Source organism: Thunnus albacares, chromosome 21 (genome assembly GCF_914725855.1).
Source record: "Thunnus albacares chromosome 21, fThuAlb1.1, whole genome shotgun sequence".
In the NCBI taxonomy this organism is placed as follows: Eukaryota; Metazoa; Chordata; class Actinopteri; order Scombriformes; family Scombridae; genus Thunnus; species Thunnus albacares.
The window spans coordinates 15,790,021-15,814,412 of NC_058126.1; the positions used below are offsets into that span (position 1 = coordinate 15,790,021).

Consider the following 24,392-nt stretch of genomic DNA (forward strand, 5'->3'; position numbering starts at 1 on the left):
ACTGTGTACTCTCTGGGCCTAAATATTTGCTGTAGATTTGGCGTTTGTATTATCTGTGTACATTGAAACTCTGATGTGAAATGAATGAATGAAATGAATACCTGAGATTACAGCAAGACTACAGGATTGTGACTGATTCTGTACATACAGTAGATCAAGGGTGTGACTTGAGTGAGGCTCACAGGGACATAAAACCAGAATGACTCATGCAGTGAAAATTGGGCCCAATAGCATCTATCATTAAATGCTGTACATGAAATGTGCCTTGATTTAACTAAAGAAAAAGGAGACAGTGATGATTTATAATCTCTGTGAAGTATCCTGTTATTGCTATCTGCTCTTACTGAAATTTACCTTGTCGAGCAAGCACCACAGGGCAGAAAGAGTTTTTGCAACACACCACTGTCAGCATTTTTCGTGGGCTGTGCACTAATAAAGAGAGTGATCGGCCAGGTTTTCTTCTCTGCTCCATGCTCTGATCTGCATCAGCCCTGGTGCTTTGCCAGACCACAGCTCAGGAAGACAGTGGGTACTCAGGCTGCTCTGCAGCATACAATTAAGGTAATGTATTGGTGTGAATGTTAGGTTTGCACAGATAGGTAGAAACTTCAGTTTTTCTGTGCTTGTAGAATGTTATTTTTGCTTTCCTATTGAACTACTATATGAAATAAATCTTAAAATAAATCTTTTAAAAATGGCAATACAGAGGAATTGTTTGATATAGTGGAGAGAGACAAGTGAAAGATGCTGTAGATGCTGGATTAATTGGGATGTTTTCATCTCTCTCTCTCTCAGATTAATTACACTGTGACTGGCTTTGTGAATGGAGCAGCCAGCCAGCCAGCCAACACTGCGGGGGCTGGAGGGTGGGGGGTTTGGGGGTGAGGTGTCAGATCAGACAGAAATAGACTCAACTATTTGTGATTTCCACCCTTTAAGATTCCTTGTATCGCTCCATCCCCAAGTATTAAACCACCGAGTGTCACCATGAATACAGCTCGAATCCAGGTTGAGTGCCAATCCCTCACCTCGCTCGCCGTGCGCACTCCTTCCTCCTCCTCCCTCCGTGTAATACAAACCTCGTGATCACCCATTCAGCGGTGCCTGCGTCTGCTGCTTTGGGGGAAAATAATAAGCCGACTAGCCAAAGGGGCTGGAAAGCCAAAAGTATCCGGGAGACAGACAGGTGTCGCGGAAGTTTACACTCGCAGAGGAGCATCCCTCCGCGTCCTTTTTTTGGTCATTATCTGGGATAACGTGAAAGAGATTGTAACTGGCGGTCATCCGGCACCCACTGATCCTGTGTAAGTGATTCTCCACATCAACTCACTGCACTAAGAGCGAATAGGTGAATGTTAGCTTATTATAATGGGCAGGAATTAATGAAGATTGAAACATGAGCCTGGATGTCAGGTGTTTGCTTTAGCTGCAAAAGCTCGGTGCATGCTTGCATACCTTGATAAGAAAATGCACGTTTCTGTAATGTTTTATTTTTTATTATTTTTTTCAAATTTATCACCTTTTCAGAGCCGTTTGCTGCAAGCAAGCAGCCTGATTCACTGCCCATAAAGGTGCTAAAGCTGACATTTGTCACCGCAGGATTTCACACAGATGTTATCATGCAGTCACAGCTAACGTGGCAGTGTGTGTGTGTGTGTGCGTGTGTGTGTGTGCAATGAATGCTTTTAAAATGAAAATGCGGCATCTTTGCGGGAGAGTGGGGTGAAAATAATCAGGTGAAGCTGCCTCAGAGTGCTGGAAAGAAGACTTCAAGCGGGTTCAGGAGGTGCAGAATGTGACTCATCTTTTTTTGAATAGGACACGTTTTGATTTAATTAGCAGAAGCTATTAAGATAAAGTCATGTTTAGTTTCAGGTCTGTGGTTGCAGAAAAACCTTTAACCCAAAGGAATGCAAGCTGAAAATCCTTATTTGGCAGCTGCCCTGAGTGGGTTGTGGAGGCAAGTGAACTATATTATAGGTTCAGTGCAGTTTATTTCTGGTGTTTGGTTTTGTGGTGAAAACTGTCACCTGTTGACAATGATACTGGGTCATGTTGGGAAGCTTTTTAGGGAGACACCAGCAATACATTCAGCCACACACCGGATGAATCAGTGTGCTATTCTGAGCAACTCATTCAAGGAAAATGGAGATCACTCACCCAGAATTACAAACCCATTCTTAGTGTTTGTGTTACAGTAGTTCAACTCTTTGTCACATGCACAATGACTCAGAGGCAGATTCAATTAGCATCTTCAGGTCAAAAAAACGTGTGTGTGTGTGTCTTCACAGATCAGCTGCAGTATTCTCACCTTACCAGCCTCCTCTCTTGCTCTGTATAGAGTGGTAATTGGTCAGGTAGTGATGGATATGACACAGCAGGTAGATGTCAAACGGTGACAAATGATCAAGGGCTCTTCGAACTGAGCCTCTAGTGAGGATTTTAATGCGCCCGCAGTCTAATAGTTTATTTAAAATATTCTGGTACACAGTAGTGACTTGGAAAAAAGATCAGGTGCTGGGATGCAGTTCTTTAGAGCTGTTATGTCCTACCTGCATTGGCCATATTTAGAAAACCATAATACAAAATAACAACAGCCTAATTTTCACAACAGACATTTTGACTTGTCATAATAGGAAATGCACAGGTGTTACTAATAACATTAATGATGGCTTACTTTTATTCCAGTGAATGAAGTCAGTCATGACAGTGTGTTGATAATAATAATAATAATGATCTTTATAGATTTTTTCTTTATGGAATCTCTTATAGAGCACTTTCAAAATCCACTTTCAAAGTGCTTCACAAAGACAGCAAACCGAGACCCTGAAACAAGGCAGCTGCATTTTGTCTAGAGCTGCAATAATTAGTCAATTAGTTGCTTGTCAATCGACAGAAAATTGTCAACTACTTTGATAATCAATTAATTGTTTTGAGTAATTTTTTTTAAGGAAAAAATGCTAGAATACTCTGGTTACAACCTCTTAAATGTGAATATTTTCTGGTTTCTTTTGTCCTTTGTGACAGTAAACTGAATATCTTTGGGTTGTGGACTGTTGGTCGAGACAAAACAAGACATTTTTGGTTGCTTTTTGGGTTTTGGAAAATGGTGATCAACATTTTTCATTGTTTTCTGACATTTAATAGACCAAAAAAATTAGTTACAGCCCTAAGTTTTGTCAAAATGTCAAGTTTCATTTTCAGGAAATTTAATTGATTACTTTTATCTACTCAGTGACGTAATCTTAACCGCCTTTTAACTCTCTACGACAGTATAGCGTATGTTCCCTGTGTCAAAACAAGGTGTAGGACCACATCCACAGACCACTGATTGTCCATTATGTCATACAGTTCATTAATGGCCTTTACTATTTCCAAGACATTACTTAACATTATTTTTTCTTCAATAGGTCTCCCCATCCACTGCAATTATAGTGGGTTTGTTTTGCTAAGCAGTAATGGTAATGGGGTTTGTACCACAGTAAAAAGTGATACATACCATGACTCATTTGCAGATGCTTATGCTGAGTGTTTGTAACCACTGACGAACTATAAATTTATGACTACTGACAGGCTTGTCCACACTATGTGCTGAGTTCCTTACTTCAAAGTTAGATGTTGGAGCAGTTGGACATTATCCAGTATATGTGCCCTCAACTAAAAGCTTTCGTACGGTCTCATGATCCAAAATTCTTGGTACATCTCTTTAATGACTTGTGGTCAAGTTGACAGATAGTGGTCATATCCTGGGTTGCAAAAAGACCTTGTCAACTTTGGTTTTTGAAGAATTCACAGTGAGCTCCTCTCACATATTTTCAAGCACAGTGTAGGACACCGATTCCCCATTCATACCACAAATAGCTAGTAAAATGCCGATCTGCAAAGTCAGTTCACTGTATTCACCCTCAATTCAAATAGTCATGTCAGTGAAGTTGTTGTCAATCTCCTTCCCTCTGGCTGTGACGAAACGCCGGTCCGAAGGAGAGTGTCTAAAACAAGCAGTTCATTTAGCGCTTGGCTGCACCTGCCCTTTTAGCACTCCAACAGGGCCTTGTCCTCAGCTCGCCCATCCTCTGCTGACTCTCTGAGGTGACAGACAGCAGCAGAGCCAAGTGCTCTGCAGCATGCTGTAGGACGGGGTGTTTTATGTTTGTTTGAGTGTATTTGGGATTATTTAGTATCAGTGGGTACATATTTTCATTAAAGATATAGGTGATTGATGCACATGGCGTGTCCTTTGGGGAAAAGACAGTTTCCTCCACCAATTTCCTGAGAGATGCATCAGTGTGACCTATTTTCTATCTGAAGCCATTCTCTCTCTCTCTCTCTCTCTCTCTCTCTCTCTCTCTCTCTCAGTGCTGAGAGCGTCAGTGTGAACATGTTGCTCCTCTAATCTGACAGTAGTACACTGGTACACTCCATTGTGGTGCCAGTCAAAATGTGACTCTAGTGACCACAATTTATTTTTATATTTTGAAACAGTTCTGGGTCTTTTTCAGCTCAGACAAATGTACAGTTTCCAGTAGGTTAGTTGTCTTCTAAACTAAGTTACATGTTAAGGGTTCATGTGGTTAGGGTTGTTAAATTTGGTAATAAGCTGCCAAAAAAATTGTTATAATAATGTTTTTGTTCTGACAATAGTTGACTGTAAATTCACAAAGTAAATCAAAATCATCTGAATCCCCAGAATATCCTGGATCGAGCTGTGAGGATATGATGGTCTCAAACACTAAAGAAAACTGAGTTGGTGCAACGGCAATCAGATGCAGGAAATTAAAATAAAACAGAGGTTATAGTAAATGTGAAAACTGCATGGATGAAAAGTTGAGAAACGGTATTGATTATAGAGTTGTTAGTTTGTGTTGGGTATGTAAACTTTTAGTGAGACAAGAAAATGAAGGGCTGGGGTGCTGGATGCATGCGTGTAGCATGTATAGCTTTCATGCAACTGGAAACTGAAGTCCTGGAGACTGCAGACCTGCAATTAATGTGTGTGTGTTTTTTTTTACTATGTGTAACCATGATCCCTCCTCAATCTAACAAAGTGGTTTTGTTGCCTAACCTTAACCATACCCTATCCAAATTTTATTTGCCATAGCCACAATCGTTCTCTAAATTCAACCATACTGTTGTTGTAATGCACAATTATTGCAGAAAGCCAGAATTTTAAAAATGTTGGCATTGGGCATAAGACAAGTATAGTTTGTCTGAGCCAAAAAAAACCAAAACAAAACACAAAATGCTGCTTCTGGTGGCTGAAATTTAGCCTGTTTGGGAAACATGATCTATACAATCTGATAGCTGTTGGCTGAAAAGACAGCACAAACCTTTTGAGAGGTAAAGATATGCAGCTCACTTTTACATCAGCTCACCAAGATGGAATTCAGTTAAGCCCACAACAACCCATCTTTGCTGAGAGCGAATCGGTGAAGCATTGAACCGCTGAGGCAGTCTCCAATCAGTGTCACTTTTTCTGTTGGAATAGCTCACCCTCTTCTCCATTGTGTACACACTGATAGCAAATCTGTACTATTGTTAAGGGTGTGTTGTTGCTGGGCGGTGACACCAGTCCATAGAGAAAGCCATAGATTTGAGGCATTATGTGCACGTTTTTGTGTGTGTGTGTGTGTCTGTGCATGCATGTATGTTTGTGTGCATCTCATTGGAAATTGTCAGAAGTGGAAATGCATTTACTGTGTGTACAGTGGCTGTTGGTACCCTCAAGTATCTGCGTCACTAAAGCTTCAGAGGCAGACACTCTCACAGACATGAATGATGCTCCATCCATGTCCTTGACACCACTCACTATAAAAAGAAGGCCTGAATAATTGCCTTCCCTCGTGCCTATACAATAATGGCCATGCGGTAATGGCGCATTAATCTCCTCTATACAGTGGGAGAGTAACATGGATTAAAGACAAATATGTCGGGCCATTGGTTGTTGTAATATGTTACAGAGCAGCTAGGTTGATTTTTTTTTAACTGCTAACTTTAGTTTCTGGACTGATATGGTGAGAATCTGGGAATGTGGGTCCCTCTCAAGTCATAAAGTATTCACCACATCTTAATTTTTGTTTAATTTAGCTGAACTTTGACTGTGTTGGTTTTCTGTTGTCAGTAAAGAATTTGAGGGGATAAAAAACATTGAAGGTGATCGATGTTCAAGTGTGAAAAAGATATGCCCCAATTGCTTCAATAAATGTTGTCCATGTAAGATTGTTAGAGATGATATTTGAGTTGTATTTAGGACAATAGATTTAATTTAATATTTGAATTAATAATATTATTATTAGTACAAAACTTTAAAGGAATAGTTCAACATTGTGGGAAATATGCTTATTTGCTCTCTTGACCAAAGCTAGATGATAAGGGTGATACTGCTCTCATGTCTGCTAAATATAAGACTACACAGTCAGTTAGCTTAGCTTAGCATAAAGCATGTCCCCCCCCCCCCCCCCATTACCTGTCTTTATGCTAAGCTAAGCTAGCTAGCTGAGCGAGTTAGCTTCATATGTACTGATCACCTGACCATCTAATGATTGTTGAACATGGTTAAACATGATTGAACTTTTTTTTTTTTTTTTTACAGTAGGGTATTGCTTCCTAGGAAGCCAGGGTACCTTTTTAACACCAGAAGTCATCTTGTTTATCTCGAAGCACCAAATATTGTTATCACAGTCCTTCCTTTAGTTTTAGTTAGGCAGATGAATCATGAACGAAGACCCGTTTAGTGTTTATTTTCTTAAGATGAATGTTATGTTTCAGTCAGCGTAGCCTAATATTTTGCAACGTTTATTTAGATTACAACTAACAGGCTTCAAACTATTATTGCCAGCAACAATGGGATGGAAATTGGACGCATAAAGTGTTTAGGCCTCAGGGGACATTAGGCGTTGTGTAATATAAATGGATGTCATAATGCCACTTCCTTTGAACATGAAGGTGTGCTAGCATGCAGGCTTAGGCAATATATGTAAACAAATTTCCTGTGATATGTAGGAACACAGGAGGTAAAACTAGAAGGACCACCCACCTAGAGCAACAAAATGTGACTTTGAGAGGTTTTATATAAAGTTATTATGTGATTTAGGTTAAAGAAGCAAAGGACTGAAGGTGCCTGACAGCCATATTGTGTTTTGAGAGCACATGTTTAATATGTGTGGGTGATATACATCCACATGTGGCCCAGTGTGCATTTTAACATTTTATGTAGGCTATATAGTCTGTTTCTGTCAGACTGAGCCTTTTCAGACGTAAAGGGCAAGGTCTCTTATCACAGCAACTGAATGAGGAGAGTTTGTGAATGGCATTGTGACAATCTGTATTTACACTGTGATACCAGATTTCTGAGACTGAGAGATTTTGCAGCTTTTCTTCGCTATAGCTGAGAATGTGACAAAAAGCTCTTTCTCACACTTTGTGTGCGTGTGAGATTGAGTATATGAGTGTGAGTCGGTGTGTGTGTGTGTCTGCATTTGCCCTTGTGGGTTAGGAATTGTTCTATATTCCTAGTGAAACAAATGACTCATAAAAAGTCCCCAATGGAGAAATCTGTTAGGATGAAGTAAGATAATAGCTTGAAAAACAATATTCATTTGGCTTCCCTGAAGCTTTTTCTGTGAAATGACAACCACTTCTTCAATTTTAAACAGACAGATAGTCCAGAAAGTATATTAAAATATGCATTTGAATAAATAGAGATGACTTTCACTGTAGCGAATTGGGTGCACAATATAGCCTTGGAAATTTTAAAAGATGAAAAATGACTCATCAATCCTTGGTTGGTTTATATAAAACCAAGAAATGCATCTAAATTTTTTGTTTTCATTTTTGAAATCTGGTAAAGTTGAGCAGCAGTCTGTCAAGAGACGGGCCCTGAGCTGAACTGGAGGAATGAGTGATACCCTGAGTGAGAGGAGAGGCACTCTGTCGATGAAGCTATTGGCCCAATAATAGAACGGACATAATGTCTGGCCTTCTGAGTCATCATTGCTCTCTCCGCTGCCTGTGCACTCCCATCTACTTGTTTAGCCACCGTAGTTAATGGACCTTCTCCTTCTGTCCACTTCCCCATCCTTCTCCGCTTCTCCCTTCCTCCTGTCATCTCTCTGTGTTCCTTTTTTATGGGCCGTTCCTCGGTCTCTCCTCTCCATCACCCTTTCTTCACTTCCTCCTCTGTCTAAATTTGCTTATGTCCTTCTCACCCCAAAAATATTTGGTGTCAGACATGTTTTTAAGTTGGTTCAATACAAAGTTGGAAACCATTTACTGTAATGGTAATCTTGTGTAGTGTTGAATATAAAAGGTTGACTGTCAACATTGCAAATGATATGAAACAAGATTACACAGCCTAATTTCTTACTAATATGCTGTTTAGCTGGATATCTTATTTGGACAAGGACAGCGCTCTAGTTAGTGTAAGGTAGTATGTTTACATTAGAACACACACCCACTCTGCCACATACCAGACAAAATGACTCCACAGTGAAATAAAAAAAGAAGTCAGTTACAGGCGGCTGCAACTGTGTTTGTTTTTGTTGACTGTAGACACTTGTGGTCTGCACAGCTCCCTGTCTGTGAGGGAGTGTTGTTAATGAAGGTGATTTCTGCTCATCCAAAGAATAATCTGAGGTCCACAAAGTAACTATCTTTAAATATTTATTATATCAGGCCTGGTTCAATCATTGTCACAGCACACAGAATACAGTAAGCAATGATAGGCAGAAGGAAACAGGGTGTAATCCTTTATATACAGTCCAACCACAACATCTGGAACAACATTCAAAGTTCTTGCCATACATCCATTTGGTGTCAAAAGCACATATGTTTTCTATAAGGTCCTTCACACAATTCCATACATTATAGCTTTAAGTCAACAGAAACTGACATTCCTGAGGAGTGTTGTTTTCTCTTCTATGTGACCCCTGGCCTCTCTCTTAACCTTTAACATATATGGCTAAAATAGATGATAGTCAAAGGTACACTGAATAAACACTGACCACGCATAATCATAAAGACATTATATCACTGTCTGTTTTGCATGTTGTATGCAAAAAATAGATCTGATTGCACAGAAGGCAAATAAATACAAAGATGTGATTGAAACGTCCATGATCTGACATATAAAGCTTCCATACTTTGTACAACACTTAGCCTTGTTTACGTTTGACCAGAAAACGTAATCAAAACTTCTGTGAAACAGTTTCAACATTATAATCTTCATGGAGGTAGGATTTTTTTTTTATAATAAACTGGCAGCTGAGTGTGTGTATATATCACATATTGGAGATGATGGTTACTGTTTCACAGCATTGAAATAGCAAGAAGAGACCATTATCAGAACAAGGACAGAAAAAATTCTTTGGGTTAACAAGTTTAGTTTATTTCTGCCTAGGGGCTAGTTCAAGTATCAAATTAGCAATGACCTGAAACAGTAAAAGGAAAAATCTTTCCAGCCACTGCATTCTGGTTTGGAAACAAACCCCTTACCCCATTTTTCGGCTTCCTCATACATAGAGGTTCATGCTGCAGGCAAGCAACTGGCGCCACAATATATTTTGCTCACAAGTCATAAAACTAAACATGCATTGCATGTTGAGATACTGTCTTTTCAGTGTATCTTTCTGTTGGATAGCTGTTTTTGAAAATGCAACATTTGTATATCTGTTCATTACAAGCATAAACTGTGCCAGAGACCTATTGATGTGGTAATTCCTTAGCTAATACAAGTTGATGAAAGTCATAAATTACTGAATACCAGGTGTACAAGAGTGTTTTTCAGACACAGTGACAAGTTAAATGTCAAGCACATTGATGTTCAGCTCTAAAGGAGTGAATTGATTCTACAAATGCACAAACACATTTTTAATTTCACCATCTGTCTGTCTTCCTCCAGGGTTATCCCAGCCTCGGCCCCCAGAGCAGCAGTGCCCTCGCCTCTCCTCCTCCTCTCTTGGACCAGCAGCAGCCTGACGTGGCGAGGCCAGGAACGATGGGCCGGAAGCTAGACCTGTCTGGCCTGACGGATGACGAGGCTGAGCATGTCTTGAAAGTGGTCCAGCGGGACATGAAGCTAAGAAAGAAGGAGGAGGAGAGGCTGAGGTGAGATCGGAATTCCCTGCCAGCATTTTTTTCCTAGTATTTAACACTTTTTTTTTTTTTGTATTTAACACATTTGAGGTGACACATACAGGGTGATTTGAGAGGAGCTGATAAAGAGAACTGACATTCGCCTGTGAGCAGAAATGACCAGATATAGTGTGTGCAGCTGTTTCAGCTGACAGGCACTTATCATGCACTTGCAGTGTCTGGTTTAAAGGACCAGTATGTAAGATTTAGTGGCATCTAGCGGTGAGGTTGCATATTGCAACTAACTGAATAGCCCTCCCCTCATATCCCCTTCCAACTGTGTAGGAGAACCTATGGTGGCCGCAAAAGTCACGAAAGGTTATCTCTAGAGCCACTGTTTGGTTTGTCCAACCAGGGTTACTGTAGAAATGTGGCGGTGCAACATGGCAGCCTCTGTGGAAGGGGACCTGCTCCCTATGTAGATATATAGGGCTCATTATAAGGTAAAGAAAACACAACAATTATTATTTTCAGGAGATTATACACTAGTCTGTTCTGCTCAATGCCACTAAATCTTACACACTGGTCCTTTAAGTCTCCTTTCTACAACCACAGTAATTTTATTGCTTGACGTCTTTTGATTGTCAAACTGAAATGTGAAATCTCCTCACTTTTTATGTAAGGAAATATAAATTATAATGATACTGCAGCTTGTGCATTTTGGACATATTTGCATCTGAGCTTTGGGCAGTGCAGCTGGTTAATGAGGAGTGCTGGGGTACAAACAAAAAATGTTTATTCTCACTCTGTGTCTCATAGTCGTGTGAGGGGAGCTTCTGTGCTTTTAACCTGTGCTGCTGGTTGATGGTTTTGGACACATTCAGCTACATTTTCATTACCTGTAAAGTTAACTTGATGTAGACTGTGTTAGTGTTATCACTGCTACTGGACAGGTGATGAAGGTGCATGTGATTACAGAGATGTATGCGGTAATAGACCAAAAAAAAGACTTTTTGTTCATGTTATTTCAACACCCACTGAGTCATCAGCAGCTCCTGCACATTTAGAGCTGTTGTCATCCCTCATTTTACATAGGAGGAGGTCTAGCTTGCATTAGCTGTCTTTCTTTCATCACCAGTTGTGGTGATGGTGAATGACCAGACTGTCCTGTAACCCCAACTCTCCGTAGGTTACCCTGTGATCATAACATGGAGAAGTGTATGGGGTCATGGAGTAGTATAAGAAGTGCTCAAATCACAGATAGGGCTGACAAAGTCTGCCCCCAACTTCCTTTGTAGCAATTAGAATTCAAGGATATTTTTAGAACCATTTTTAGTGCTCATCTACACAGATATTGCACCAATCAAATTACCAGTACCAACACTGACAGCTGGAACCATAAATTCACGCTCACTGGAGAACACTGATTTAGGGGGTGCTGTGACTGCAGAAAATTAAATAATGGTTATTACAATTTTGACCATGTAAGGTACAAAATAAGTCAAAACAAACACAAAGGATAAACTCTATATATTGATTTCTTAGCAAAAAAATAATTTTAATTTCAGTTTGGCTTGCAAAGATGTTTTTTTCAGATGTTGGTCAGAAACTAACAGTGCATCTGCACGCACATGCGTCATGGTAAATGTAATCAAATCATTCCTTGGTGATATAGAGACAGCATTGCGTGCAGACGATTTAATTTATGCATTTTAAGTGACGGGATTGGCCAACCAACCATTAATCATCATGACATGTTTATGCATTTGAAGTCAAGGCTTCAGTAAGACAGCCTGACACTCCTTTCACTTATGAATGTATTTATACTTTACAATATAATCCAGAACATCCCTTTTATTTACCAGAGGTTGTACTTGACGTCTGTTGCTGTCTGTTGAAAGATGGAAGCATGGTTTTTAAACAAAGCTGCTTATGCTACGGCGTTTTGAGCTGCAGTTATTTCTTCACAGGTTTTACAGTAGTATGGTTTATTGCAGCGTCTCCATCTGTACAGCCTGCTGTAAGGAAGAAGATTGTGTTTTCAGCTTGAGGGCTGTCAGGTCTGTCAGGGTCAGTTGGGCTGGGCCTCAGGGCTCTGCTCCGGTGTCACAGCTTCTTACTTAACATGCGACAAGTGCTGGCCCATTCCTCCTCCTCACCTCCCGTCCTTCACTCCCTCCCTTCTCTCCCTGTGACAGCCTGTATTCGAGTGGGGAAGGATTCAGTTTGGTTGTGACAGGCCTCCATTGGGGTTTGGCCATCAAATGTGTGGTCAGATCAGTGTGGCTGCTTTGTGTTGTTTCAGCAGGACTATGAGGGGGGAGTTTTAATGTTAAAGCTCCAGTTTCTCTGTTGTCAAAACTAGTTTTTCACCGTGTTTTTAAGTGTGGTTGTACCCTATAATTTTGTAAAAAACAAATATGTCCCTTTGACTACCTACCAGGCCCCCAGCATCAGCTATTTTGTTGTGGAAATGTGATGTCTTTCTTCAGATTTGAACAGCGATCCTCAGTGGTTTCATGTTCTTGAGTGGATGCCACGAGTGATTAGGCTGCTTTACTTGGAGCACTAAACATCTTAGCTGTACTCTGAGGAGCATAACAAAGTTGCTTCACAAACCAGAGAGCAGCCGTTAGTCTGTGCTGCTAAAAGTCAAACTCAACTTATTTTCCCAGAAACAGTTTCAAAACAAAGATGGTGTATTTCCAAATTACTGGGCCGTAAAATTTTATCCCACCAAGCTGTCATGATGGATCAAAAAGAATTTCTGCCTCGCAGGCTGTTATTACCGCTGTTTACTGCAAAAAGATAAATGGATTAATCTTGATGTAATAGTGGAGAGATACTCATTAGGCAACAGTTCTTCATAAAAGCAATCAGGCTCTTCATTTGTAGTCTTATTAGTTATTATGACTTGTTCATTGATTTAAAAGCAAAGTTTTCCAAAGTGGATATTAGATGCAAGCTGGCAGTCAAATTTGCTTATTTTAGCAGTTAAAACTGCTAATCTGTTACACAATTACACATCTCGTAAAATGGCTTTTTCCCTCATTTTTGTTGTAATTTGTGCTTCAACTCTTAGACATCGTTTCCTCCGGCAGAGCCTCCTGAAAGCCCCATTTAAGTCTTGGCTCCTGAGCTCTAGTGTTTCTCTGTATTCAGATACACAATCTAAGTGAAAGTTCATTACATTACTGTGCAAATTCAAGTAAAATCCTTCCTTTGAATGGACTTTGAAATGAACAATATTTGCATATTCATTGATTCTGGATTTTTCAATGGAGGTTTTAATGAGGTAATTATACTTTTTGTGAGGGAAAAAAACATATTAGACCCAAATTATCATTACAATCTGATTATTTTTATATGTCTTACAACATGTCTGGAGGTAATCTTTAAGTAAAAATACAGTAGTATTATCAGCAAAACATACATAAAATAAGTATTGTCAGATACAATATTTTTTAATATTGTATCTTTGTATGTTTTTTTGTATTTTTGTGGAGCCATTTTAACTACTGGTTTGATCAATATTAATGCACCATATTTTATAAGATGATCGTATGTTTTGTATGTAAAATCTTTATCTGCAAAGTAACTAGTAATTATAGTTGTCAAATACAGTAAATATAGTGGAATAATTAGTAGTGGAGTAGCAGAAAATGAGAGTACACACATTTTTCAAAACTATACTTTTTTAGAAACTCTATTCATGAGTAAAACAAACTAAACTGAATGTATTTATGCATACTATTTATCAGAATATTCTTACAGCCCATCTTTAACAGAATCAATAGATTGTTTTTTTTTTATATATATATATATCTATCTCTCCTAGTTTAAAAATATAAATTCTCTGATATAATAACACCATTTCACTACATTTCCAATTGAAGTAGTAGCAAGTAATGCCCACTACTAGGTAATGTTATTGCATTTAATCTTAAGAACAATGGCATGTCCTCTATTAGTATCTGGTGGCATCTGTTGTCTCATGAATTTAATTTGCATCAATCTTTTTTCCACTTCATCTGATTAAAGTAAGTTTTTGTGTGTTCGTGATTGTGTACTTCTGTTTTGTACAATGCAGACAGTCAAGGTCAAAATAGCATTTTGGTGTTGCCACAAACTGCCAGGGAACATAAAGACAGAGAAAACCCATTTGCCTTTCATATGAAATGTAAAATGTTGCAGTATACAGTATATGAATAGGAATATGAAAACTCACAGCAGATGGTGGTTGAGTGTTTCAGCAGGTAGCACTCTCCCTGTGGAGTTTTCTCTTCCATGCATGGCTGACATTTCCTTTTCTTCCTTGAATGAAATCAGCCCTGTAAAGTTATAAATTACCCTGCTGAAGGATTCATGGGATAGTTTATAAGCCTCAGCTGGCACTTTAAATGCTCCATTTTAATTTTCCCCCATGCTGAATAATAAGAAATGTTGAAATACTTGACTGATATTACCTTCTGTCTCATAAATACTGAACTGTATTAAATATGTAAATAAAATAATGCACTCAGCTATACGCCCAGTTAAGGGCAATCTGCATTGCACTTTTCACGTTCAACTCGAGTTTTAATTTTCAAGTTTTAATGTGGGCAACTGCAGCTAGTTTATGATGTCTCTGCACTTTAATGCTTTTATCATTGTCTGAGGGAGCTTTTATTGTCATGCTGTATATTAGTGTTATTTCAAATAGTACAACAAATCAAATATTCTGCCATGACAACATGACTTTATTAACAAGTACACACAGGCTTCAGCGAGGTGTTTTTGCTTAACTTTGTGTTATAGAATCTGATTTTGCATGATTAAATTGTTAGAAACCAGTTATTAGTCTTGGTACAGTATCAGAAAATCTTCTGTGGCCATTGGTTAGGAGATTTCTGATATTACTGCACAGCAGTGGGCTTGCTACTGCTTTCAATTCAACATTTCAATATATAATTTCATATGTATGCTGATGACACACCGCTGTACAAAAGCACTCTTGGCAAACATAAATGATTGTCTGGCTTCTATGAGAGACTGGATGTCTCAGATATTTTCTCAAATTAAATGAAAATGAAACAGATTTCCTGTTTACCAGTCCTGAAAGTGTTTGATAGCAGAGATTTTTAGTCTTAAACATCAAATATAACAATAACTGTAACTGTTGACTGTTCAAACAGTAACAATTTGAGTGTCATGTATTAAAGGTCCTGCACACCGTTGGTGCACCCACACAGGTGATTAGACCTATGATTATTATATGGTTTAGAATTAACTCAAAAATTATCCTAATTACCTATCAGATGACATGGTGAAGTCCATACCTGTTAATTCTTTGTCCATATACACCATTGACTGTATATAAAGATGGACAACGCATCTCCACTTCCTACTGCTATGCAGAAGTGAAGCCAAAATATCTCCTCTCTGCCATCTTGCTTGTGTAATGTCATTTGGTGCCAGAGTCTGGCAAGTAGAGTCGGGCCGTCATCCCGTCCTTCCACGGGATGGCGGCCCACGGGACATGCCCCCTCTCTCATCCTGCAGCCTGATAGAGGTTTGAGAGTGGCTGTCACAGCTATCAATCATGACGTAATAATCAAATAATTAATTAAAAACAAACTTATCAAAAAAATGAGCACGTGGATAAACATCATTGTAATAAGAACTACCTAAAATGACAGAAACCATCTTTGGGAAAAATTTATTTGACATGTACTTGATATTTTAGTTTGGCTCATGTCTTATCCACTCACATGGAGGGAGTGAGATTTATGACTTATGCTGCAGCCAGCCAGGAGATGTTTTGGCTTCACTTTTGGGGAGCCGTCATGACGTCTGTCTTCATATGCAGTCGATGATATACACACTTGAAGCGTCACATTTCTGCTATCCTATGATGTCCCAAGGGCTGGGCTAAAAATGAAACTGTACATGTGCTTTTTTTCTCCCTAAACTTTGGAAAATTTTGTCCATAAGCTTTTACAAACTGACATGCTCTCTTGTTTATATTTTTCCTGGTTCAATTCTCTTTTGTTTTGTGCTTGTTACCAGCCTATAAGTTTAATGTGTTCTGCCAGTGGTTGTAATTTTGAAGCAATTTGTAACTTTGTTTTGGAAAGTGCTATACTGTACATGTAAATCTTCAGTAACTTCCTTGAGCACCCTGGTTGCTCCACTAGTGAAGGGCACAAGTGTGATGCTGCCAATTAAAGAGGGTGAGCAGCTCAACCTCTGGCCTCCTCCATCTCAGTGGCCATCCAGCTGGAGAGGCTCATTATGGAACAGCAGGAAACTCAGGGGAGCACAGGCGTGGGTCTACTTAACAAACACGACAAGCACTCCCATGGGAGACAGACTTGGAAATGATTATAGATAGAAATAGCTATCCACAACTGTGTCTGTGTAGAAGATGGCTGGAGCTCCAGCTATTGGTAACTCTAATGGCTAATTTGCTCTCAGTGTCAGGAAGAATCTGCTTTTAACTGCTTGTATGGGTGGGCCAATTACTGTACCTGTAATGCTTACTTCAAAACTCACTTCAATTGCAGCTGTAGCAGCTCCATCCTGTCTATTGAAAGAGCAGGCTCTGCTTTATTTCGACTTGTGAGCGTGTTGAATAAGGCAAAAAAAAAAAAGACTTGGAAACTGAACAATGCTCCATGGATAACTCTCAATTATTTGTGAAGTTGTGTGCACTTGATATCATTCTTTCTCCATCGTAATCTCTTTTTGTGGAGTAATTCCTGGCTCAAGAATGCAGCCCAGCCTGCCACAACAATTGTACCCAATTGTCAGAGGGTGATATTTTGCATCAGCAGTTTTAATTAATCAGTCAAATCGGGAATGTTTTTAAAATGAAGACTTGACAAAACACAATGTTGCGTTCAGAATACGCACAGACTCATTGATCGCATTAATGTTTGATTATTTTTAGTGTTAATCAAACCATCTGTTGCTAGTTTTATTTTAAGAGTGAGTACACATTTCTAGCCATTTAGGGGGTACTTTATTTAGTAAGATATGAACAGTGGTTCGAATATGTCTCATGCATCCAAAGGCTTCAGCTTCTTTCTTTTGTTTTCTTGCTGTTTTCTCTTTTAGCTCTCTTGAATGTGACAAGCAGGCAGGTACGGGGGAGGCAAGAGTCACGCTGAGAGGCCAGGATCTTTTTGAAAGAAGGTGGCACAGGATGTCACCCTGTCTGGGACAGAGCTGACCTCTATTTCCTCCTGTATTTATCCTCTTGGCTCCCTGTCTAGGGATGGTAGAAATACAGATGCGTACAGCTAGCCTCACAGAAAGACAACTTAAAAATAAATGTTTTGTGCCAAGATAAAAGACACTCGGTTATTCATGACAATCGATAAATTGGCGTAATTGGATTTCAGAGCACAAGCAGTCAGAGGATATTGCCCTTCGTTGCAGGTCAGTCCCTTTGGGCTGCAGTGCCATCTCCTCTATTAAAGCAGCGCTAAATGGGGACAGATCAACCTCCTGCCGTCGACTTTCAGGCCTGAGGTCATATCCTTTCACAGCATCTGCTCAGATTTCAATTTAGGCCACCATTTGTTATGCGTTCATCAAATAAATTAGTACAGACATCCATAGAATATTGAATAGTTTATATACTAGCTCAAAACTACTTGATGATGTGTGTTTTTTTAAAATAAAGCTAGTTACCCCAGACTACTGAACTAATGACCTCAGCTTGTTTCTGTTAGGGGAAAATCCAGAAATGGTGTAACTAGCCCAGCGCAGCTTTGTGGGCGTTTGAATGGCTCCATTGTGTTAAACAGACATGTATTATTCCTTTCTTCTCAGTGTCGAAGGTGTTTATTCTGTGACATAATCCAGTGTTGGGTCCTATGTTAACATGTGATGTTCTTTCACATGAGACGGGCCCAAAGCTGCAGGGATGTGATGTGTAACTGCACATACACAGAAACTCTTAACAATAAAACAACTTCATGTGGCTAATGCCCCAGCCCCAAACTTTTTTATGTAGCAGCCAGAAAAGTGGGTCTGGGGAGAGTTAATTTCAGTCTCACTGTTGTTGTGGCAGTTGTGTTCTCTTGGCTGCGGTTTTCGTTTGGTGGGGATTAGCTGTGTTACGTTATTGGCGTGGGCTGTTTGTCTGAGTCATGTTGATACGGATTGTTTTTGATGTGGAAGTGTTGTGTGTGTGTATGTGCTGATCTCCTCAACAGTGTGTGTATGTGGTGATGATCTCAGCAGTGTGTGTGTGTGTGCGTGGCGAACAGGAAGGGCAAATCCTTCTGACCTTTTTTTCTGTGCTGTAGTGGCAGGTGTATTACCAGTAGGATTTTGTGAGTCATTTCACATTGTGCAGGGTAACATTTTAATGGATCAGTACCTGTTTGGGCTCACAGTGACAAGATTGAACCTTTATAACTGCTATGTTTACTTTATCTTTATATCTGTTTTTTTTTAAACATGGTAATGTAGTGAATGAAAAGTTGAAATATAATAAGGCTGCATAAGTACAAGTATTTTATGTGAAGATCATCAGTTCTCTCTCTACTTATGACTTCTTCTTACTGACTTCTGGCTATGTTGCAGAGCTGATTTGTAGTGACTTTTGTGCACTATATATATTTTTAATAATGTCATCCTCTCCTATGATACATGATTAAGTGCCCTGTTGAACAGGAAGGTGGGCAGACTTAAAAAGGTCAAAGTGTTAATGACCTGCAAAAGGAAATGTATCTATCAAGTTGTAATCTTGCTCATGTTTTTATTTAAATATTGAAATGACACTGAGATTTGAAAACTTTCTCTACCAGACTGATAGGAAACAGAGTGAGTTTACGTGCTGATTTCTGATCAGTGTGGTTGTACTTTAATTTGCTTTCATGTGTTCAGGGCTGTTGAGGTGATCTGTGCAGCTGCAACAGACTCTGTGATTTCTAATTAGTCTTTAATATGGCCCTTAGTAGTTAATATTTAAGATAATTAAACTTAATTAGCAGACAGAAATATAGTCCTCTAGACCACTGCAATTATACATGGGCATGCTTATGCATACTGTATTCTGTCTCTCTGTCTTTGTCACAAACACACTAAGGTCCATTTATCAGAGGTGCACCAGTTTTTTATATTAAAGGGGACCTATTATGCTTTTCCTTCTTTTCAGTCATATATATAATGTTACAGTGTCAGATGTTCATATTAAACTGAAGTGTCAAATAATGAGAAATGTAGAAATAATCCCTGTGAGCAAAAAGCAGAATAAAAATATAGAGCTGGAAATGAGCATAATAGGTCCCTTTTAATGTAATGTAGTCCTTACACAAGAGCCACACATCTTATCTGTCAAATACGAAAGGTCAAATATATTTTTACCATCCATTTATGAAATATATGTTGTAAAAACTTAGCAGTGCAATGTATTGTGAGTAAACTAGGCCTTGGGAGTGTTGGACTAATATGCCTGAGTAAACATTTGCTTCAGTGGTGCTTCATTGTTTATGGATGCTGTTGCAAATTGAATTTCCTCTTTATAGGCTACATAATCAAATCCAAGATACATTTTAACTAGTATCACATAAATTAGGATATATAATATATGTGTATATGTCAAATAAAATCTAATTCATGTAGATATCACTTTTATTTGTGGGTTTGGAGTCTTGAGCACTGCACCAAGCTTGCCACTTCAGTGCATTAACATTCAAATTCATGCGGATGAACCGTCAAGCGAGACAGTTGTACTTGAACATAAAAAGAAGTTTGTTGCTCAACATTCCTAAATGTTGAAATGTCTCTGAAGCTTACGTGTGCCTGTGCATTAGCAGACCCTCCTGAGCAAAGTGTCCTGAGCAGACGGCGGTTTACGGCGTCTGACGGAGGAAGACTCTGATTTCCCCTGAGTGTGACAAATCGGCAGCTGCACAGTGCCGCCGTCCTCTGGAGCTGCTGAGCCCACGGGATGGGCTGATGAGATAGTGAAAAATAATCCATCCGAGCTACTTGTGGCACAGTTGCTTTCATAGTCCTATACGCCGCTTTAGCGTTTCCAGCTGACTGAGTAGATAGGTTTCTCCTCAATAACCTTGCCTGCATGAATGTGTATATCTCTGTGTGTGAGTGTCTGTATGTGGCATTTTAGCCTTTGCTCACTGAGGGTCAAATGGAGGTGAACGGATCACTGCTCAGCCTTGTCTTGCTCCAGATAAACCTGTATACATTTCCAACAAGATAGACTCTGGAGTTATCTGCAGGAAGACTAAGACAGATTCTGAGTAATCGCCTGAGCTGTTACTTTTGTATTTGTCCAGGTCTGCAGTGATTACTCCTGTTGGCGGCCAAATGTCAAGTGCTGTTTTGAGTCAGAGGGAAATAGTTGGTTGCAGCAGGAAGATGGTGTTATCTCGCTCCCTATGCATCTTTCTGTCTAGTTTCCTACCTCTCCCTCTGTGATTTTCTCATCGAGTCAGTCCTATTGTCTCTGCCACTGTTTCTCCCTCCCTGTTTTCCATTCAGTGGTCCTATCCCTCTCAATTCCTCAGTCTATTCTCTGTCCACCTCTGGTTTCACTTTGTAGACCCTCATTAGTGGTAGCCGTCTTGTGTTGCAGTGCTGGACGAGCTGCTCTCTGCCCAGGAGGAGTGAGCAATGCTTGGCGAGACAGCAGGGAGATTTCCCTTTCTCTTGAATAACTGCCACACTTCTTATCCCAGTCCGACTCTTCATTACGCCCAGGCCAAGAGACAGAAGACTCATTTACCTCCTAAAATCCAGTCATTTATCCCATGGGCCTTATCTCCTGTGTGATATTGAAGTGATTGAACTTCAGCCAGCAGTGTTAATTACGAGGTTTTGGGCTGTTTGCAGGGGTACAAGCCAGCAAGGCAAGGTTCAAGTGCTCGGACACAGTCGGTTAGCTTCAGAGAGACTGTCTTTATGGGAAAGTGCTCGGCAGAATGAGAGAAAGTGAAGGATCCTCTGCAGGATTACAGTGTGTCTGAGAGGCGACAGACAGTACACTCTGTACAAGGTGCAATTTGCCTCATTACAGACAATGAATCCTCCTCTTCCTTTTGTATAACCTGTTGCACTGTGATGTTCTTAAACCCCTTCCTGTATGCAGGTAATATTCTGTCTCTGTTCCAGTTGTCTTGTCTCTTCCTCTGTGGTGTGTTTTCTGCCAACATTCACTCCAGGCGCTTCGGTATGCTGGCACTGAATGAGAATGCTGAGGAGGACTTTACATATAGCTGCATCATGTTTTTTCAGATTTTTGATCAACAGAAAAATAATCTTTCAGTCATTTTTCAAGCAAAAATACAAAGGAGAAAGACATGTTTCTTTTCTTAGTCATTTATCATTATAAATTGAATGTGCAGGCAGACAAAACATGCAATGTTAAGATCTTTGACTAAACAATTATTTGACTAATAGATTAATAAAATTTAAAAAAAATCTGCAGTTTAATTGTTTAATAAGATAATAGTTAGTTTCAGCCCTACAGGACTTATTTGTAAATGTATTTATTTGGCCACTTTGTGGATGGTGACGGGACTCCAAAGAGGGGAAAAAAGAATTTCACCTTTCTAACCAAATTAGCTTTGAAACATATGTTGTGCATAAGTGTGTTGCAGAATTTCAAAGATTAAGAGGTATTGTTCTTACTAGCATGCCCCTCGGTGTGTGCACCAATTAGCCGGTGAGCACCTGCTTTATTCCCCGTGAGGGCTCTTGAACTAAGCAGCACATCAGCTGAGGCTTACTGGAAGCAGAGGCAGTCTGTTTACATCGCGTCACATTATCGATGACAGAGCAGCATCGACATTCTGCAAAATGCTAGTGTTGCTAGTATGTCATCCATTTCGCACACAAGCAAGGATATACACACTCACACACACACAACAGACAAAATTAAATTAGTGCTGAGCTTTCCCCACAGTCCTGTGTTCCATCCACCCAATTAGGTGGGGATTTCCCTCATCTCCAGCATCTTTGACCCCAAGTCACGACAGCTTTAATTTATGAGATGGCACCATCACATATGCATGTATAAGACAGAGAGGATCACATGACTGTGTGCTGACTGTGGTTAGTTCTTGGGGGGCAGCTTTTTAAATAATCAAACAATAATTTTGGTCATTTTTTTAAAGCAGAAATTACATTTTATAAACAAAGTAATTAATTGAAAAAATAATCAGCAGATTTTGATACAATTGATAGAATTGATAATAAAAAGAGTCATTAGTTGCAGCCCTAGTTGCAAAAGCACCAACAGATGAGGCTGAGCGTGGCAGGGGAGTGTTTTGCTTTATGTTGAAGACCTCTCTGGTTTATTTTTATTGATTGTCATTTTCTCCTCTACTGGCTTTAGTGTGTGTGTGTGTGTGTGTGTGTGGTGTGTGTGTGTGTGTGTATGTGTGTGTGTGTGTGTGTGTGTTTGACACCTGCGTTCAATTTCTTCCTATTTTTCTCTGTTTCTCTCTGTATATCCGTCACTCTCCATCTCCACTGATGGCCTCCTACACCTTCAGTCACTGTCTTTACTGCACTTTCTCTCCCTCCCTCCCTTTGTCAGACACTGGAAAAGGGTTTGTCTCAGTCAATATCATCATGGTAGCACTGCATGTTTATGTGCAGTATCTGTTCTGTGTCTGACAGCCCCTTATGTTGCTGATGAGCTCATATAGCTTTGATTCATTTAAGGGGCTCTCCCTGGTATTAACCCAATACTAAGGAGCCACATAAAAGATTCACAATTAAAGCAAAGCCACTTGATTCTCTGCTCTTTTCTCACACTCATAAGGATCATGGATTATACTTAAAACACCTCTTAAAAAAGCTTTATGACTGAGGCTTGCTTTTATGTACAGTTATGGGGTTTGACCCTGTTGTCTTTAAATCTGGAGTCGCTTCTTATTTTTCTAATAACAAATTTAAATGTTATGCATGTTGTAACTTCTCTTTTATGACACTTTCTCTTGCTTGTACTTATTTTTAGCTCCTTTTACAGTTTATTAAGCCGACTTTTATACAATTACTATGAACTGCTTTTAGATAAGTGCTGAATTAGAATTTGTTCTTACGATTTAGACGGTAGGGACGCTGATAATTGATGAAAATATGAATTTTATTGTCATTATATTTAGATCATTTGTATACACTGACTACCAAATTATAGTCTTCGAATGAATGTCACTCATCAAACTGCGGCTTCTCAAAGTGTAATGTTTGATATTTTGACAGAACTCAGAAAATCTCACGAGTCTCTTGGTACTTCTTGACTCTTGTGTGTGTGTGTGTGTGTGTGTGTGTATGTGTGTGTGTGCGTGTGCGCGTGTGTGCGTGTGTGCGTGCGTGTGTGTGTGAGTGGCTGTGTGGGAATGTACCGTAACTGGAGTTACGGTACATTCCCACACAGTTCCTGTGAAAAAATGAAACAACTCTCCCTACACTCCTCATGACCTTCCACCACAATCAGAGTAAATACAGAGAACGACATGCACCAGATTATTGCTACCTCCAGTTTAGCCAAATTAAAGATGTCACAAGGAAAATATGTTACTGTTAGAAACTTCCCTAACCGCTGTCCTCCCCTTTAATCAAAGTTAAAATCCCCTAAACTCCAAGAAATGTTATCTCAAATATAAAGAAATCACCAATCAAACATTTATTCATCACACACATGATCGTATACACAGTGAAATACTCAACACATTCAGCGACATTCAGTAAACAAACAAAGACACAAACAACACACACCTCGACTTGAATTGGCCAGACATGCATGGAGTCGGTGTCTTTCCATGACTTGTAATCATGAAAACCCAATAATTACAGTATAAATTCCTCTAGAGAATTAACATCACCGCCATCACCGACTGCAGTCTGAGGTGAGAGGAGCAGGCGCCGACCATCATGGCATAATGTGATAGGATAAGACACCTGTCAGTCAATACCCGTCTTATCAATAAAGATGTTGTCAAAATCATCATTGTCTGTTCACTTAGAGAAACTGCATTTTAAGGCAGAATGAGATTTCTTTGAGTGAAAGCGGTGAGATGCATGTTTATGATTTAAACCCCCAGTGAGATGACTTTCTATTGACTTGAATACCTCTAGTTTGTGCAAGCACACCCACTCCTCTCATTGTATTGTCTTTTTGGGGTGCCACTTTACCACTGGTGGGTTTTTCAAGTTTTTCCAAGTCATATTTGTTTCTTAGGGGAACCATCATTGGTTGAGTTGACTGCTTTCTGGAGATTATGAGTCACAGCTGGTGCTGCGGTAGGCTCGCCCTCCTCTGTTTAATGACTGCAGGAGTCGAGTGTTCTGATAAAACT

The 24,392-nt window shown here is 39.5% G+C and overlaps 1 protein-coding gene across 4 annotated transcripts in view; it reads left to right on the forward strand.

The window, feature by feature from the left end:
• Window positions 1-999: 999 nt before the first annotated feature.
• myripb (myosin VIIA and Rab interacting protein b) overlaps window positions 1,000-24,392 on the forward strand; it is a 114,821-nt gene continuing 91,428 nt past the window's right edge. For 3 of the 4 annotated variants that reach the window (XM_044340047.1, XM_044340049.1, XM_044340050.1), the window contains exons 1-2: window positions 1,001-1,304; window positions 9,896-10,101. In XM_044340047.1, the coding sequence (XP_044195982.1) occupies window positions 9,992-10,101 (110 nt within the window). In that variant the 5' untranslated portion in view covers window positions 1,001-1,304; window positions 9,896-9,991. Of the gene's footprint in view, window positions 1,305-9,895; window positions 10,102-24,392 lie in introns of all 4 variants that reach the window. The other variant, XM_044340048.1, reaches the window with a different exon arrangement.